The sequence below is a fragment of the Chiroxiphia lanceolata genome, chromosome 8 (assembly GCF_009829145.1).
Source record: "Chiroxiphia lanceolata isolate bChiLan1 chromosome 8, bChiLan1.pri, whole genome shotgun sequence".
NCBI lineage: Eukaryota > Metazoa > Chordata > Aves > Passeriformes > Pipridae > Chiroxiphia > Chiroxiphia lanceolata.
Window position 1 is genome coordinate 33,534,775 of NC_045644.1, and position 19,158 is coordinate 33,553,932.

At 43.7% G+C, this 19,158-nt stretch overlaps 1 protein-coding gene and 1 long non-coding RNA gene across 6 annotated transcripts in view; one reads left to right on the forward strand and one right to left on the reverse strand.

The window, feature by feature from the left end:
- Window positions 1–19,158, reverse strand: part of LOC116789947 — a 29,234-nt gene that overhangs the window by 9,484 nt on the left and 592 nt on the right. For both annotated transcript variants that reach the window (XR_004358201.1, XR_004358202.1), the window contains exon 2: window positions 4,923–5,103. This is a non-coding gene — a long non-coding RNA (uncharacterized LOC116789947). The remainder of the gene's footprint in view (window positions 1–4,922; window positions 5,104–19,158) is intronic.
- Window positions 1,837–19,000, forward strand: STOX1 (storkhead box 1). Of its 4 annotated transcripts, XM_032694306.1 has the most exons (5): window positions 12,662–12,859; window positions 13,745–13,896; window positions 15,292–17,120; window positions 17,527–17,593; window positions 18,660–19,000. In XM_032694306.1, exons 2-5 carry the CDS (start codon window positions 13,764–13,766, stop codon window positions 18,677–18,679), a joined length of 2,049 nt encoding a protein of 682 aa, XP_032550197.1. In that variant the 5' UTR covers window positions 12,662–12,859; window positions 13,745–13,763; the 3' UTR covers window positions 18,680–19,000. The 4 variants fall into 4 exon arrangements, with proteins under 4 accessions (XP_032550195.1, XP_032550197.1, XP_032550194.1 ...); XM_032694304.1 differs by lacking the exon at window positions 12,662–12,859 and adding an exon at window positions 1,837–2,002 and having other exon boundaries at window positions 15,292–17,593; XM_032694303.1 differs by having other exon boundaries at window positions 15,292–17,593.

The window sequence follows — 19,158 nt, forward strand, 5'->3', positions numbered from 1 at the left end:
GGTCCCTTTTTAGCAGGGCTGGATTGCAGCCAGCAGGTCAGCATCTGGAAAAGCAGAAATTGCTGCCACGTGTAATGTTGTAGAACTGTGCAGTTGGGGGTGGAAGTACCTTGCAATGCTGCTCTCAAAAAACACCTGTCATTGCAGACCAAGACTGTGAAACATCCACTGCATGTGTGCAGAGGACCAGTTAAAGGAGCTGTAGGCAACTCTCCTTGGAAGTAAAATGGATGTGCTGTGTGGGGAGATGGGTTGTTAACACTTTCAGCTTGGCTCCAATAAGAAACCAGAATTTTGGAAGTTCTCTTAACCCTCTGGAAAGACTCCTGCCTGTTTCACGAGGGTTACACTGCATCTCCCATGAAAGACTTGCCTTTTCATCTTGTCTCCTGATGCCTCGTTTTACCAAAGTACTGTTCAAGCGGGTTAAAATATTAAGTACATAATATTAAATGTAACTGTTAGAACATTTGTGTTACAAGTAGTAAAATCTTGGGTTTCCAAAAGCAACTTGAGAGTATTTGTAAATAGAGAAAAGGTTATACTTGTCAAGTATCTCCTCTGATATAAGGCAGCCACGTATAATGTGACTTAAACAGATGAAAGTGAGGATTAGCTGCTTACCAATGCTGAATCTGATTTTTCTGCCTTAATGTCCTTACTGAAATCAAGCTAATAACCTTTTTTTGGTTTTGGTGGGTTTTGTTTTGTTTTGTTTTTTCTTTGGAGGAGGAGGGTGGTGGTAGTGTTTTCATTATACATACTGTATATAGAGGAAAAATAGATGATCTTTAGTACTGGGACACATATGGGTGGCAGCACATTTATAAGTCCTCAGACTATCTATGAGATCCAGTAAGATGCTTGCAAAGAATGTGCAGTCAGTATTTTCAGTCTTCTGATTTGGGCATGTAATGATGGACAGCACAAAAGGGGACTTGGGGGGGGTAATACAATAACGTACAGTAAATGGTGATCCATGGACAGAAACAGAATTTGTGGTGTGATCTTTGGGTAGCAGTGGCTCAGAATAGGTAGGATTGATAAGGGATGGCTGTGCAGATGTTCTGAGCAATGAATTCATTCTGTTATCTGCCGTGTTTTAAAGTAAAGGAAAATGAATCCACTTGAGGTCTTATTTTCAATGAAGATGGTTGGGGGAAAAAAATTATTCTAATGCAACAGGCAATTTAAGAACCTACAAAAATTCCCTAAAGAATGCCCTGAATTGAACACAAAATCCCTCTGTGATCCCCAGGTTCTAAAGCAAGCAGAGCAGAGCTTACCTTGTCTGAGGGATTTTTCCCAGTGAATGAGGGGATGCTCTGCAGCACAAAACGAGCTTTGCAAGTGCTGTGGAAAACGTAAAGGGCAGGGCTAAAGCATGGCCGGGGCCTCTGCACCGGTGCCCCTGTGCCCGCTCCGCAGCGCTTCGTGTAAGCGTAACCCGAGACAGGGCAAGAGCCGTGGTTCTGGGCGAGAGAGGAGGGAGGCTTTTGTCTCGGAGAAGTCTTAGCTGGAGCGCTCCAGTGCCCCTGGAGTTACTTGCTTTCACTGGGACTGTTCCCGTCCCGACGGGAGCCCCTCGGTGCTCGCAGAGCTGGTTCCAGCAGAGTGGCCTGAGCTGCCGCAGCAGCTGAAGCACCAACCCCCCTCTCAGAGCAGGGAGCTCCTGCCTGTGGCATTTGGTGACCGGCGGTGTAAATCCCGGCAGGCACAACTCCTGCAGCCGGGCTGCTGGAAAAGCGGGAGCAAGCAGGGCATCGCCAGCGCAGCTTTGTCCGGAGGCGCAGCCTCGGACACTGGGGCAGGCCGGGTCTGAAGCGGAGCCAGTGGTGCCCCGGTGAGGCACTGCACCCCGGGAAGGGGCACTCGGGATTTAGGGAAAGCGTGGCAGAAGCAGGTGTGCTGCGTGGTTTCGGTGTTTGGCCGCGGGTCGTGTCCCCCGGAGGAAGGGGCTGCATATAACGCGTCCGAGACTGGCACTGCAATGAACGGGGAGGTGAGTTCCTAACCAGGGGAAGACTAAATTAGTTTAATTCTTCGTGGATGTTTTGAAAGCAAAGATGAAAGGAAAAAACCCCGGGGCTGGATGTTCTGGATGGTGTCAGCACAAAGATTCCTGTGAGGAAGAGCCACAGAGCTGCTGCTCCCGGAGAAGGTAAAGGCGGAAAGTCCGAGCCCCGCGGGTGGGTGACGGCGTCGGGAGGGAAGGCACTGATCCCCTAATGCGGATGGGATCGTCTGCACTCAGCACCTGCTTCGAGTCCTAATTCCTCTGGAGATATTCCCCCCGAAAAACAAAACCCAGCCCTACCAAGTGCTCTGTTAAATCTTTTCTAAAAATTTATAAAAGTTAAAAGGATGGAAGATCATGTGAAAAAGAAGAAATTAAGCTGAGACACATTCTAGTTGCTGCCTTAAACATGCAGCTATCACATCAGAAACTTAGAAGATGAGAATTTTGCAGATGTCATGTAGCACTGACTTGTTTCCCGCAGCACTTAATTTGAATGTATTAACGTCCATGGGACACACAGAGAACAGGCACTCACATGTGTCAGGTCTGTTACAGGTCTATAACAACAATGACAAACAACCGAGAGAAGTTTTTTTTGGTAATTTTAACTAGTTCACACTGGTGAATATTTAGGCATCATTTTAATTTGCTACCTGCGGTTAGTTCACATTCGATTAATTGTTCTAGTGACCTCTGCAGCCTAATGGGGCCGGGCTGCAATGAAGGGCTTGGTCTATAGGTAAAGTACAACGGGATTATCGGGTGCTCTTAATGCAAATTTGCCACGAAAGTCCTCTGAAATGTGGCTGCAGAACACACCCACCAGCTTGAAAATAACGGTGGGTCAGAAGCAGAGCAGATGAAAATTCTGCTCCTGGTATTGACTGCTGCCTCACAGCTCTCCAGTTGTCCCTCAGGGCACCGGTTTTGGTCAGTAAATCCCTTTGCTGTTTGCAGCTGCGGTCGAGGGGGCAGACTTCGGTATGTTGGGGTCATTAACCTTGAATTTTACCCTCGGTCCTGCGGAGCATCCCGGGACGTTGCTCCTGTCTGACCGGGCTTTAGCAGTTTTTAATTCTTTCTCAAAGCAAACAAAATTATCAATTTTTTGAAAACCTGAGCAATGATCTGTTTCAAAAATTTTAACAGGAAAATTTCTGATGTCTAGCCTGTGCTGTCCTTGGCCAGCTCAACCTCTGTATGTTTCTCTTACCTAGTTTAGCTTAAATCGCATAAGGTTGTTTTTTTTTTTCCTCTTTCTGGTATTTACCCTTCTTTCCCAATAATTTGTATAGAATAGCCACTCCCTGTTGCAGCCCCATCTTCTGACTAGAAAATTGATCTCTTCATTCAGTCTCATTTCTTGGGCACTCTGATAACTTCACCAAAGTGGTAACATCTGCTCCAGCTGGAGCTCATCTTCCCTGATCACAAAGGAGCCTGCTGACCTCTTAACTCATTCCAAAAGAGGTATTTTAAGGAAGAACAGTGTTTTACTTACCGGTCTCATCTAAAAAGCAGCAACATCTCTAGGTACATTGGGAATGATTCTCTCTTGCTCTAGTTAACTTTTGTATCACTGATGAAAAGTGATGCGTTATTGCTGGTTCCCTGGGGATGATTTAGAGAGCTTAATTCCTTTGGTTTTTACCTCCTTGCTTCCTAGTAACCTTTTTTCTGCTGCATAGCATGGCTGGTTGAATACAAATGTAAATTACTTTGGGAGATTAATTGGGTTATTTCCCCTATCATCCTGCCTCTTGCTGCAGTTACACCCAGAGTTAGAGTTCTCTCGCTTCTCTCTGGGAATTTCACTTTTTCAGACAATCGATGTTGAAGCCATGTTTTCATGAGTTTACTTCCGTTTCTGGAAGACTAACTGAAACGAATTTTCAATTTGCATGTCTTTATTTAGGTAATTTTCTGATTAAAATGGATGCATTCCGTGCGTTCTCTTCCAAAAGTTACCATAATGGCTGTTTTCTTCTCTGGATGACTTTTCTCCCATTTCTTATATGTATTTTGTTCTAGAAAATACAACTAAACAACTAAAATGTAAGGGACAACGTTTTCTTGGGTTTTGGTTTTTTTAAAGGAATTGACAGTATTTAAAAATTAAGTCAGTGGTATTACATTTGCTGTTTTTAGCTTACACAGAGAGAGATGTGACTGTATTTTTAATCTACCTGCTCTCATGTTACTGTTTGCAATAATGAGAACTCACGGCTGTATCTCAAAGAGCTTTCCTGACTATGGCTCCTCATCAGAAGACACCGTGGTCCCACAGATCGTTGTGTTACTCTTTATCCCAGCAGTTCAAAGGAGGTTTGTTCTAGAGAAACACACTGGGACATGGGACATCCTGACTTTATAGAATAGGCTACACCATCACTGATTTTGGGCACCAGAACTTTAATCAAATTAAGGGAAAATTCAGTCCCAAAAGCTTATAAATAACACAAACTGCCCTGTTGTATTTATTCCCAGATAAAATCCAAAATGTCTTTCTCTTCCCTTCTGATAGTAATCTCATGGAGGGCATGGTACACCCAGGACTGGGTAGGAGCTTTTATGTTCTCCTGGGGAGATAAGGGGAGGAAGAGAAAATCACAGTAATTAAGATCTCCCTCAGAGGGTGAAGCAGGGCCTCATTTCAAACACCTTTCCTCTTGATCTGGTAACTGAGCAAACAGTCAGAATGCTAATATCTCTCTGTGGGACTATCTCCTGTGCTTAGCTGAGTTGTTCAGTCAATTGTTCACCAAACGAGGGGCAAACTGCTCCCTCCCACCTTTCCTGCCCAGCCTGGGGGGATCCATGCAGGGCAGGTGCTGAGAGGGGAGCGGGGGACTCTCAGCTGAGATTAGGTACAATTGCAAATACTCGATTTGAGGGCACTGACCTCCAGAGCCTTTGTCGAGAGAAACTGGGGTGATAGTCCAGGGGAATGCATCTCAGTAGCTGCTTGCTTGTTGTCCTTGGTCACCACCAGTTTGTGATGGTGCTGTGATCCCAGTCTGCCTTCTCTCGTGGCAGCAGCATTTGCCTTGTGCCTGAACGGCCTGACTCCCTTTTTATGGTTCCTATCGAGTAGAAGAGAAAATATCGAAATGAAACATTTTTGCTTAGCCTTTAGGGGCTGAATTTGCTGACGGTTCAGCATCTCTGTTGCAGGGCTACAAATTATTCACAAGGAAAGCTAAGAAAGCCCTGCCCTTTCCACTTAGGCCGAGGCTGCAGGTTGGAAATTTATCCACTTGGAAAATATCCCATTGAAGAGTGACAATGAAAGGACAGCAGTTTCCTGTGAAGTGCCAAGTTTTATCCGTTTTTTTGCTAGAGGTATGGACCGAACTGGAATGAGATCAGACAAGGACTTGTTTTGTGCATTTGGCAGAGTGATCTGACAGGTCTGGCTCCTCACTTCTCTTTTCCCTGTGTGAGTATCCCACAGAACTTAGGAGAAGTGCTCAGAGAAGCAGCTAAAAAATGGGCAGAGAGAGTCCCTGAAGTGCCTTGATTTTTGGGGGGTTTACTGTTGATTTGATATTCAGACGGAATCCCCCTGTTAGGAGAGGGGTGGCATTGAATCTCCTGAGAAGGTTCAGCTTGAGGAACAAGGAGGAAAACTGCCATTGCGTTTATGGGCTGTAATTCCCTTTCAAGGCGGGAGGGGCAGTTTTGGGCAGTTCTCCTTGTTCCTGCGTGATGACTCCAGGTATAATTACAGTGTGAGCTCTGCAGGCACGGCTGGGGAGGTCCCTCATGCTGAGCTGCTCTGCACGTTTGTGCCAGCTTCCAGCAACAGTTCTGAAGGGCCACCTGTGCCAGGTACACCTGGAGTTCACCTGCAACTGAGTACTTGAGCATTTCCTACTTCTTGGCAATTCTCAACGCTGCTTAAAATGAGAGACAAATTCCTTCACAAAGGGGACCTGACTAGCTCTTAGGACAGATTTGTTTTCACTTCGGTAGTTTAAATTTGTTCGCAGCAGTTAATGTCGGGATCAGCATGGTTGTGCTGCACGGCCAATGAAGCTACAGAGGAAGTGATGGCCTTGTGAGTAGCTGGTTTCTGTTGGGCCTACAAAAGGTCAGGACTCTGGAGTGGATGTTGTTTGTGAGGCGCTGTGGTGACACTCAGGAACACACAATCCTAATGAGGCTGGGGATGTGCCTCATGGGATTCCTTTCTTTTGGAGTCCCTTTCTTCCAGTGTCTTTCATCCTGTCCCACAAATGGGGATGTAGGCTTGCAAGTCAAAGGAGAATAATTTTGTACTTCGATGGTTCTGGCTTCTGTGAAGTGTAACTCACAGCATGTGGTCACGCTTCACACTGGACTGTTTGGGATTATTTAGAATTCTGTGTCTTTTTATTTTTATCAGGCCTGAAAAGAGTGGATGACCTAAAACGGTGCTTTGTTTTACACTGCTGTGTGTAGGCTGCCGAACACAAAGAACAGCTTGAGTTTTTAATTGTTTTATCCTCAAACATTACTCTTCAAGTTATTTTCTGTAAGGTACCTGATTCAGAACTTGCTAAGTTGCATATTCTGTTGTGATTGGGTTTTCCTGGTTATCACAGTTCCAGTGGCGACTCCAATGATGTATTTTCAGGAGGAAAAAAAGGAAGAAAACACTTGTGCTCTTTGAAAGACCTTTTTATCTATCTATTATTTGCTTAATTATTTAATTCTATCTGTGTAATGACTATATAAAACATTATTTTGTAATGCTTAGTGCCTAATTTTAGCTGGCATTCAGCCCTTACCAGTTACTTCAGGTGCGATGATATCCCTGCACATTTAATGCATTTCCATATAAAATTCTTACTAAGTTATTGATCCTGTATTATAAAAGCCCTTTCTTAGTAGAATATTTGCTGCACTTGCCATAAGTGTTCTATTCAAACTGCTGATTGAACTCACAGTAGCAAGGTACAAGGGGCTGTGACATTCTACAAAATCCTGGTGTGTTTAACAGATCTGCTCAGACTGAATTCCCTGAAAGGTGTCATCTCTAAAAGCATTTGTGCATGCAGGTTTTTTTCATACTCCAGCAAGTAGTCTGTTTACAAGTACCACTGAACAAAAGTGTATAATTTCTTTTTGTAATAAGCTCCATTGAGTTCAATTTACTCTGATTTTTTTCTAAAAATAATCTCTAACCAGATTAGTTGTGAAGAACCTGATATGTACTGTGTATTTCTCGGTGCTGAAGATTTTCAGCAGTAAAAGCTTTTGCTGTTTTCTTTCAAGTGAGAAAAAATTCAAGAAAATAGGCTGAGCTGTGCTATATCCTCAGTCTTTTGAATCCTTGCACCTTGAATCCTGAAAGACAGATCTTAACTGCCTTAATGCTCTTTTAGGGTGAGGGTAATTTAAACAGGGCTAATTTTTTCTGTTTAAGTCAGAAAAGACAACAGTTTCCATTAATATTACGTAGTTAATGAAATAAATTGGATTTTTTAGTGGTGCTTTTGCTGCGGCCTTTGATACAGTTTCAGAATCAGAGACTTCATTTCAAGGCTAGTTTTAGCTTTTTCTGTAGTCCATCTTGCTTTAGGACATGTCCACTCCACCACTGTGGAGAGCACCAGCTCTGACAATGAGCACATGCACGTGGAGTTCAGTCATGGGAAAAAAAATTATGAATACAGTAGCTATTTATTTAAGAGTTGAAGAAAACCCAATAGTTTTCCCATATGGATGCTGTTTTGCATGGCATGAGGTAAGTGTAACCTTTACTTTAACTTGGTGTAACCTCAGGGAACCTCACAGCTCATCAAAAGTGCCCTTGCTTTGAGTTACCAAAAGCAGGGTGGCTGAGGTGGGAGGGGAGAGGGGCTGTGAGAGGCACAGGTACCCATGTCCAACCAAACCAGATGACTGCAGCACTCCTTTATTCCTGGGAGCCTATCCCACCTCCTGCTCAAAGCAGGGTCAGCTTTGGGGTCAGGGCAGGTTGCTCTGGGCTTTGTTCCCTCACAGCTTGGAAAACTTGCTGCATAGCTGTGCTGCCCTTAAAGGTGCAGAGGATTTCCTTATGCCAGCCCGAACCTCTCCTGTTCCAAGGGATGCCTGTTGGCTTTCATGGAAAAAGGTTTGGGAACTGTGGACTTAAGTCCTGGAGTCCAGACTAGGGCTTTTTAATCTGCAGTGTCCAAACAACTCCTCTGAGACCTCTTATGGTGGTAAAGATGCTGTTTTTCATTTCTAAACTGGTTCTTCATGTTGGTTTAGTTTTTTCCCTCTGGACCATAAATTCCAGCCTAAGGAAAGGGGTACAGAGACTTGTTTTCTATCATAGGGAACATCTTTAAAGCTGGATATCCACTCAGGGAGAGTGGAAGGAAAAGTGGCTGTGCAGATCCATCAACATCCTGAGTTCCTAGGCAGGTGTGAAGTTGCCCATATACCATTAAAGCTGTGTTCTCAGCTGAATGGAAACCTTCTCTGCAGTGGGATTTGTCCTGTAACAAGATCAGAGCTCCTGCCCTCACTCCAGGCCAGGGGCTGGGTCCAAGAGAAGCTACAGCTGTGCAAGTTCTCTGGCAGCTGCTTCTGCAGAGGGTGAGGTTTGGGCTGGTGTTGCCTGGGAGTGAGTTGCACACAACAGCTGTCACGATTTGCTGGAAACCCTCTGCAGGGAGTCCTGTCCTCTTTTGAGCAGCTCTGTGGGTGCTGTTCCTCTGAAAGACTAGTGTGTGACTTCCCTTGGCTGGGGTAGATGTGAGCTGAAGACAGGGAGTGTGCAAAGTGAATTTTGGTCCATTCTAGGGAGGGGGAACATGGCCATAGGTATATCTTACTGCTAAGACTGTAGCTTGATATTGTATACTTTTCGTGGCTGCCTCTTATGTGACAGCACATTTCCAGGTAAACGAGGAAGCCCTGGGAATACTGAGCAGCTGGAGCTGACCTTTAGCTGTACAGGCACAGGAATGCACAGCTTAGTCCTGATGTTTTTGTAGTGAGTCCCTCACTGTATAGGTAAGTACTCAACCAACCCCCAGTACTGCTCGCTGCTTGGAATGGAGGGGGGGACATTAAAGAGCTATTGGGATGTCTGAGATTTATTGCAGAAGAGAAGACACAGCTGGGAGCAAGGAAAAGGCAGAGCTGTGTTAGTGGAGAGATGCCAGGGTTGTGAAGGGGATTTTTTTGGACCAGGCTAAGTGGAAAAGATGTCAAATTCCTGTAGGAGTGCACGGCAGCAACTAAGGACAGTTAAAGGAGCCAGAGACATTGCCAGTGACTTCTTTATTCCTGTTCTGTTGTTTGGCTCCATGGTGGTCATTCACGATTTTGCAACTTGCTTGGGACTGTTTAATTTTGGGTTATTTGTATCTCCTTGCAACGAAGCTTTTGAATCCATCTGTCTTTTATGATCAAGCCTGACACTGAATGCTGAAATGGTTAAAGATGACCTTCCCTGCCATCAGCTGTGCTGCTTCTGTTCAATGCCATCTGTGAGTTGACCCAGAAGCTCTCAGCGTGCTGAAGTACATCAGAAATAATTATCAGGCTGTTGCTCACAGCTGAATTTCCCTGCCAGTTGTGCAGTTGGTGCCCCAAAGGCAGACTTGTCCGTAGGGTTTGGCTTGTTTCCCACCGTGCTGGGTTTAAGGAAAACGGCACCACCCTGAACATGCTGGTGGCTGCTGTGTTACTTGTTCCTATCGGGGACCTGAACAGAGGAGGCAGGAGAGAGCTCTTGCCTTTCTCCCTGAATCTTGCTTTGTTTTCACCATACCTGCTTGTGGGGTTTATAGTCACTGGTGAAAGGAATTATGGCTGAGGGGGCCATCAGCCCTAAGATTAGAGTAAGGATTCAATGGCTCTTGGGTAGGAATCTCAGAAAGCACTTACAGGTCGTATCTTCCAAAGTTCCTGATATTTGCAGTTGGGACTAAACTGGGTGTTGTTGGGAAGGCAGAAAAAGTGATTGTTTTTTGTTTGGGTTATTTTTTATCAGGTTGCCTGGCATCATCCTCCGAGTTTTAAGGAATAGAAAGTTAATAAGGACATCACAGAAAGTTGGGAACTGTAAGAACCAGGAACCGAGACCAAATGGAGGGCATTGTTTGCCTAACTGTGCTGATTTAGGAGTGTTTGTTCATGCAGGAATCAGTAGGGACAGAAATCTGACATTTTGATGTGTTTGTAGCTTCTCCTTTGATGTCAACTGAAGAAGTGTTGGTGATCCCAACTGACACTGAATTGTTCTGTTTCTCTCTTTGAGAGTTGTACAAAATAACCAAACAACAGACATTGTTTGCCTGTTCCTGAGAGCTTTTGTTGGTTTCAGTAACAGATTAAACGTGGTACAATATTTGACAGTTCCGATGCAATTGAACTATTTACTCTTTGCTTCAGTAAAAGGATGTTTCTGAAAAGCAGGATCTAGTACACAGCATTCATGCCAAAATAGTTTCTCTGTTATATATTTACAATGGAAAATGTTTTAATCTTAACTGTCTTTATAATTTACATAGAAATGTTATTCTTTAATAAGGTTACATCTTGTAAAATCTTCATTAATGTTCGAAAAGGGTTTTGCTACAGTTCCTAGCTTTCTATGATGTTCTTATTAACTTTTTGTTCCTTAAAACTGTTTAACTCTAACATGTGATTTTTGCTATAAAATGTGACTACAACATGCCCTATTCTTTAGAAAAGCAGAAGCCTTGCAGTTGTAGCAGAACTGGGCTTGCTTATGGTTTTCCTGGTGCAATTTTGCAAAAAGCAAATTACATCAAACATGCCAGGGCTCTCATGCAGAGAGGCACAGGATCTGTGGCATCTTCTGCATAATCAATTCCAAGATAGATTTGTCCAGCTACAGCACAGAAAACACAGTCCTCTATTTCCACATGCTGTGTCTTCTCTGCCTCAACAGACCTTTTTTTTCTTGATTTTGCATTTGGGTTTTTTTCCAGGAATGGATTTACTCCTAGCCCTTTATTTTTCTGTAAATAGTTTACCTGAACTTTTAAGAAGTAAATTGAGTGCTGTTGTAACAAATGCCTCTCTGTTCGTTTCCCCAGATCTGGCCTGGTTTTCACCCAGATAAAACTTGCCTTGTATGTAATTTTTTTAAGAGACAGAAGATGCAAAAATTCTGCAACTGTTAAACAACTCAGTGAAAAATGGTAACGCTCACATTACAGAGATGGAACAAAAAATCACTTTGTGCTCGTCAGGAATACCCAGAGGCTTTTCTGTGCCTGAGCTTTGTTACCCAACACTCATATTACAGATGACTGTGACTGATAAGTGCTCCAAAAGGGCATTGTTGGGTTTTAGGTGTCCAGGTAATGAGCAGAGTTTGAATAGACAGGCAGAGCAAGCTGAAGGATAACAACACCTGAATGCTGTGAGCTGCCTGGATTGCCCTTGGTTAATGGATTCTGCAGGAGCTGGGAGCTGAAAGGGAACGGTGGTGGATTTAAACCATGTCAGTTTTAAACAGGTTTAAACCAGTTCCTGGGCTGCTGACAGGTACGTTGCACACATGTGTAAGCAAGGCCTTCCTAAGGCTATGGAGAAAGCAGGAAGATGGTTGTCATCAGGTGATTTGTGCAGGGAAGGGGGCAGGGGATTCTGCAAGGGCTTTCTGAGCTGGAAAAGGACAGATCCAAAGGAGCTTCAATGAGCCTGGAATTCTGGTGATGGTCCCTCCGGCCTGTGAGACACAGCTTACAGAAATCCTTTAGACTGCTCCGTGTGCAAATCTAAGGGATGCAGCTTTTACGTATTTCCAACAAACCTGGGAGAACATTTGAGGTGCAACAACGCTTATTTAGCTTTGGACAATAAACACCAGTTTTTAATCAGAACTTGGTAGACACTTGTAGGGTGCTGCTGGGCCTTTTCCCCCACTGTTAATCAATGTTGCCAGTGATCTAATTCTTGCTTTCACTATTTTGGATTTGATTTCAAAGTCAGGAGGGAGTGATATCTAATATTCATGTTGTTAGCACGTGTGCACTATTGAGCTGCAACAATCATTTTAGACTTGCGTGATTTTCAAATTTTTTTTTCTTCCTTCAGTTATCAAGCTGGCTTTTGCTTAATGCTTTGTTTTAAATATTATTCTGAAACGGCCTTCCCTGAATGGAGACATTGGATTTGAGGTTGTGAGACAGATATAGACAACGGCAGCAAGACAATAATAAATATAATGAATATGTTTTGATTACACTTGGCATTTACTCCTCAGCAGTCTGGTGCTATGCAGGAACAAACTGGCAGCAGGGTGTGCCTACAGCAGAGACTTCGGACAGCAAACCATTCACAGGAATCATTCCTGAATGCTGATGGCCTTTCCCATACAAAGAGAGAGCTTGCAATGGTTTCTGCACCTTCAGGGAGTTTCCTAGCAACATCACTGAGAAAACTGTATGCCAGGATTTTTGTTCCGAGTGCTTTTTGTTGAATATAGCAGCAGCTGTAAAACAAAGGTCAAGAGCAGTTTAACCTCTTCAAAGCACTGTTATGTTTTCGTTTACTCGGAGAAATGTTTGTGTTGTAGTTTTCTAATATCTGATTACAACGTCATCAATAGACAACTGCGGTTTGGTTAAACAGGAACGTGACTTAATCTAAAATGTTACTTCTTTCTCACGGCAAGATTCCTGTCAGCATTTAACGCTGGGGTTTGCCTCTTGAGCAGGAGTCCCTCCTGCCTTGAGCCTGCTCCAGCACACCCAGAGGCTCTCTGTGCAGCACCTGGCGTGGGAACACACTGTTGCTCTCACTAAAATAAAGAAAAGTTTGGGGTTTTGTCTGGGAAGGTGCCTGCAGTCACTGTCTCACTGTGTGCACAGACCTCAGGTGAGTCCATCAACAACTTTCCGGGACAATGCTTATTTCAGCTCCATCGTTGCCTGGTGCTGTGTCAGAAGCTCTTGCTGGGCTTGTCCTTGCTGGCGCTGCCGTCTTGTGAAGGGGAGAGGGAAGGGTTTACCTGTGCTGGGGTGCAGGATTAGGACCCTCTCCAGTCCTCTGGGCAGGGGTTGCAGAATTCCTGGGGAAGCTGAGCCAGCTCTCAGCCCCTCCAAGCTCCTGCTTTCATCATGCATAACAGGGACAATGTTTCTGTCTCTTACAGGAGAGATGGTGATGTAGCCTAAAAAATGTAAGCAGTTGTAATAAGTTTTTGCTCTCTGCCCAGTCTCCTAGGTAATCTCTAGTTCTAGAGCCCAGTCTAAAAGTGGAATTTTACCATTTCTATTCAATTTCACGTGCTAGGTAGGGGACAAAGCCTGTTACTGGCAATTTTTTTCCTTGTGTTCTGACTTGGTGAAAAGATTTTTTACTTAGAGTATTGGATGTTGACCTTTTTTCATTAGCTACTTCGAGAAATATAGGTTCTGCATGGTTTAACATGTAAGTAGTCATCTAAAAAGTCAGCAGTCATCAGAAATAATTCTCTCTCAGCTCCTTGTTTGTTAATGTAAATTATGGCTTTGGATGGAATTTAATGCCAAACAAACCAATGTGCTTGAGGCAACCTTCTGTTTCCTTCATTACAAAGGCTCTTGAGAGGTGCTACCACCACTTCCCTTCTCTGAGAATTATTGCCAAGTAGCTTGCTGAAGGAAATCAGCTGAGGATAAGGTGCTCTGAGACAACACAAGAAATTTCCAGTGAAAATCTGTCACAGCTAATAGAAAAAATGGAACACTGTTCCATTCAAACAATTTTCTTCTCTTTCAGGTGATGTGACCCCTGCCTCATGAATCCTCTCTTGCAGTCATGCTCCATTTCTCTGGCAGAAGGAATATGCTGTACCATATCAGACATGAATGCAGATCATGTGATGGTGACACAGGAAACTTTAGCAGAGCAATTAGTGAAAAATTATCCAGGTAACATGTTTGTTTCTCCCTCCTTTTGAAAGTGGCTGTATCATCAAGCTTGAGTTTCTGATATCGGACAAGGGATCATTGAATGTTCACAAGCAAAGCTGGCAAGAGGAAGGAATATAAATTAACAGGCAATTGAGAGAATACAGGAATGTGAAAACTCCTCTATCTGTGAGTGTCACCAGCACTGTCTGGAATGTAATGTTTTCCCCTTTTTTTAATAAATCTTCTCTGAGAATAAGAGGGAATTGAATGCAGTAGCATGTTGAGAGTATGTCCTTTCTAGAGAGTGGGAAAGCACAGAAGTATTTAGACTGTGTGTCAGATCCCAGAGACTCCAAGTCCTCCTTTGGGAGACAGGAACACAGCTGACTTTGACTGCAAGGGACTGGTAGGTGTTTGCTACCAAAAAATATAATCAGCCTCGAATTTGGGGTTGTTGGCCAAATTCCAGCCCCTTCCTTCCTGAAAGCAAATTACTTCCAATAATTGAGCTTTGGTCCCTTTCTTCTGATGGGGTAGCAGCCACTTCCCTTAAATACTCCATTTTCTTTACATCTGAAAAATGTTCAGTTTCCCTTAGGTCTGCAATACTGAAGTGTTATTGCATGTAAGACTTTGTAAAGGCTCAGTATGGCCCTCTCAGGAGGCTCCTTTGTTAGATACTGAGCTGCTTCTTTTGAGTCCTCTTAACCTTACAACTCTGTAAATGTTACAGGCTGATCTGCTAGGCATTCATACCAGCGAGAAAAATGCCAGTGCAACCCCACAAATTGGCCCAGACCCCTGCCAGGAACATGATGTAGTACACATGTGCACTGAGACAAGCACAAGGTAGCATTTTTAGGTCACCCAGCAGTAGCACTCAAAGTTTGTAAGGACTGAATGTATTTCTTGCTGTATTTTCACCTTGCTGGAAGTTTTTATCCCCGTGGCAGGAGATCAGCTGTGACTAGACTAAGGACTCTGAGACTGTGACACCTGATGGAAAACCAGTAGCTGAGACCAGTCTCAGTGAGGTAATAAATTGTCATCTGACCAAATTATACCAGAAGCTTCAGAGAGAGTGGTAAAAGTAATTGTTAAATAACATGCCAGGATAGAAATGCTTTGAACAAGACATTGTTTGCTCTGCACCTGGCAGAAGGTCTCTCTCATAAATATCATACCCTGACAGACGCAAAGAGAACACCCTTGCTTATTTGAGGAGAACATATTGAGCTCTCTCCCAGCAGTGCTGCAGTGACAGCCAGAAACACAGCTGACCTTTCCCTAAAGGCTTTGGGTATTTCATGTTCAGTTCCTTCCAGGTCTGTTGTATGTAAGTTATTTTTTGGGCAGCACCCGTTTTATTTGAAAGCTTATTTCTGCTTTGAAATATCTGTCTCTTCGTTGTAGGCATTGCAGTTCCCTCCCACAGTATCTTATATAATATCCTTGGCACTCTAATTAAGGAAAGGAAGATCTATCATACGGGAGAAGGATACTTCATTGTGACTCCCAGCACATACTTTATCACCAATAAGACCACAGAAGACAACAGAAGGGTCCTGTTGGAGGACAGTTGTTGCTGTTCATCACCTTCCATCACTTACCTGGTAAACATTAAGCACTGTGCAAATCTAGTGAAAGAAAACATTCCTACAGCATCCTGTTGCAGATCCTGCCATTGTTTCCCTGTCCAAAATACGCTCTGTGAACAAAGACATTGGCAGCTAGTGAACCATGAACCTAAGGGAGAGGGAAAGAAAGACTGCAGTGAATTGAAGCCTTCAACTGAAACTCAAGAGATCTGCACATCTGCTGAAAATCATTCCTGGGACACCATCAAATCCCTGACATCTGTGAAAGCAAAACTGAAAAGCAAAAGGTTTGGCCTGGGCCTTTTCTGGAGAAGTTTTTCCAAAAAAGAAAAACACAAGAAGGAGTACTCCACTTTTTCAGCCCAGTTTCCTCCCAGGGAGTGGCCAGTCAGGGATGAAGATGACTTGGACAATATTCCACGTGATATAGAACATGAAATCATCAAGCGTATTAACCCTACTCTTACCGTCGATAATTTGATTAAACACACAATATTAATGCAGAAGCTCGAGGAGCAGAAAAAATACATCAGGAAAGAGAAAAAATACATCAGTAATGGTACCTCAGCTGAAGTGTCAGTAGTCAGGCAAAACCATCTTTCAAAGGATTGTATTCAAAAGGCACAGAGTAAAACAGCAAAACGCACCAGGAAAACCAAATCAAAGAAAGAGAAGCAGATCAGCAGAAGCAGCAGGAAATCCCCCATACAGGAGCTGACATCCCAAAATGTGGAAGTGGAAGAGAGCCTTTCACCGTCTGTCAGGAACCAAGAGGCCCCTGCTGCAGCAGTGCAGTCCCCCGTGTTCTATAAAAAGCAGATTACGAATCCTTTCCCGGCTCTGCCGTGGAGACGCAGCTTCTACGTGCGGGGGTACCGAGGTGTCAGCAGTCACCTGAAGAGCCGGGCAAGGGGGCAAGGAAGGGCTTCACACAGGCCACAGCCCTCAGCCTCCTGGAAACCCCCTGGCTACAAAACCGAGCAGCTGGCTGACAGAGCTAAGCAAAACCACCCACCCCAGGCTCACAGGTCCTGCCTCCAACTCCAGAAAGACAGCTTAAGTGAAAACTGTAGCCGTCTGCAAGGCAGTAATCTGCAAATAGACAATAAAAGTAAACACTTTCTGGAGAGTAATAGTTCTGAAGGAAACACTTATGGAAGAACGTTAAAAAAAAGTCCTGGGGATATTAAAAAGTCCACTGAACATAGTGGTGTGTGCAAAGAAGCCACAAAGCTTTCACTCTGTCTGAAAGATGAGCGTTGCAGAGGCAAAGCTGACACTGTAGGTGAGTTATTAGATCAAACAGCAAATGAATTCCAAAATGTCCATCTTTCAAATTATACAGCCAATGTTAACCTGGTCAAAAAAAATGGTGTGAAATACAGAAAAAAGACTGATAAAAAGAGTGAGTTTATATTTAACTATGACTGTGCCAGCCATCACGGGGCAATGAATCTGGAAAGTGAGGGATTTACTGACAACTGCCTCCTTCAGAACCAAAAAGGACACGATGGGGACACCTGTAGCCTGCTATGTCTGGATGACAGTTCTGAGGGCTGTGAGCCATGTCATCCCCTGCCTCCTGGCCATGCCTTTCCAGACACAAGAGACTGGAGTGCAGCTGTGTCCCTAAAATCCTGGAAGGTTAGTAACTGTCCCGCCCAGTACAACACAACTGTTAATAAGTGTGACTCTGGAGAGCACGGACGTAAGGGAAGCTGTAGCTTTGCAGAGTCAACAGATGGCTTCAAAGAGCACCCCAAACCAGACTTCACAGAAGAAAGCTGGTTGTGCAGTCAGGTTCTTCCGAGAGGTCACAGAAAGGCTGAAGGAACAGGCCTCCCTGAGGGTGGGAAGGCCCCAGCTGTGGCAGGTTCCTGCCTCGCTGCCGAGGCTCACTCAGATGCTGACACTGGGCACAACTTCCCCCCTGAGGTGGGACGAGGAGGAGGAGTGTCATGCTGTGCTTTGGGCTCCCAGAGCAAAGAAACGGGAAACCCTTGGGGAAAAAAAGAGCTGGTTTTTAAGAACACATGTTCTGTGATCTCAGGACAGAAACACTCAGAAGGGACAGAAAGCCCCAGCATTACAGGAGACAGTGGAATTGACTCCCCAAGGTAAGAAAACACACGTAACTAAGTTTGGTTTATCTTCAAATTGACCATCAGATTTAGGCAGAAATATTGCTGTAAATCACAACCCCCCCCTTCCCCAACAACAAAATTCTTATTATCTTTGACAACTTCAGTGTTATGACCCAGAAATACTCAAACTGTACAGTTTTTTACAAGGACATTCTCCCTAAATCAGTTAGACAAATGCTGCTGTTTATACTTTGCATGAGGCAAGAAAACAGTATGAGCTCTGCCTTGCAGGTGGAGATGGCCAAGGGCAGAGATGTTAAGAAACACAGTGTTTGATAAACTTAGTGTTAAACACAGTGTTTGATAAACTCTTGCTAGAAGGCAGGTTCAGCTTACATAGATGTTGCCTGTTACAGTTTCTGCAGCTGTAGATGAAGAATAAAAGGTGCTGTATAGAGGTGTCTAATCCAAATTTAAAGTGGAAAACACCATTTGACTTGCTCACAATTGACAGAAGAATGTGTACACTGCCTGAGCTACAAGCTTCTGCTTCCTTTCACAGTGTACATTTTGCCTGTAACTGTGCTTGAAAAATCCCTTAATGGAAAGCAAGTTGGTATGAAACAATTTTTTATAGAGTTGTATGTGGAGAAGGCCTACAAAACTGTTAACTAAGTTGGCTAGAACATATGTTAAAAACTGCTGAGGGTAAAAATCACATAAATTTTTTTAATAGCAACACATATTAATATCTTTAATGACTGGTATTTATTTAAACCCTTTGAGTCTTCATTAGATGTGTACTGTCACCTTAAAAAGCCTGTATTTGAAGAAACAAATCACATACTACAGTTTCTAAGGAAATTCTGCTGATTTTTAAATTTTCCTTTAAGCAGCTTTTGGCTGTGCACTCTTTCAAACACACTCCCTGTATATTACTTGGACATGAGTAATACATGAGTAAAACTTGAAATCTTTATGAAAATATATTTCAGAGGGTCATTTTGACTGTTTGTACTGATGCCACCTGTGGCACCAGAAGCTAGGCCAACTCAGTTCCTGGAATGTGGCCTGACCTCTAATAATTCTATTATTTTAGATGGACTGAAAAGAAGATGAAGCTTCCTGCAAAATTCTAAAAGCATAAATAATAACGTGAAGAGGAGGACAAGCGGAAGGACAATTGCAACAAAATTCCCTGCTACATCTAACCCTGGTCATGAATACATGATTCTTTTTTAATGAGCTTTGTAAAGTTTCCCTTTGTAACAAGGTAACCATCCTGTAAATGCAGTCAGTCACATCAGTCTCTAAATCAAAGCTGTTAGTTCAGACTTTTGACCGTAGTATTTGGAGAGCTCCTGTGTATTTCGTTTGCACTCGCCTTTAATTATTCTTTGTGTCCCTGTGATAATAAAAATGAGAACTGGCATCCTTCAATCAGACCACACAACTGACCTGGAAAGGGTTTGTGTTGCTCTAGTAGGAACTGTAGTTGGACAGGGCTGTTTTACACTATAATTCTGGAATGGGTTTCCTACTTGTGGCACAGGAACGAGAGCACACTTCATCTTCCCTGCCAGGAAGCAAAGCAAACG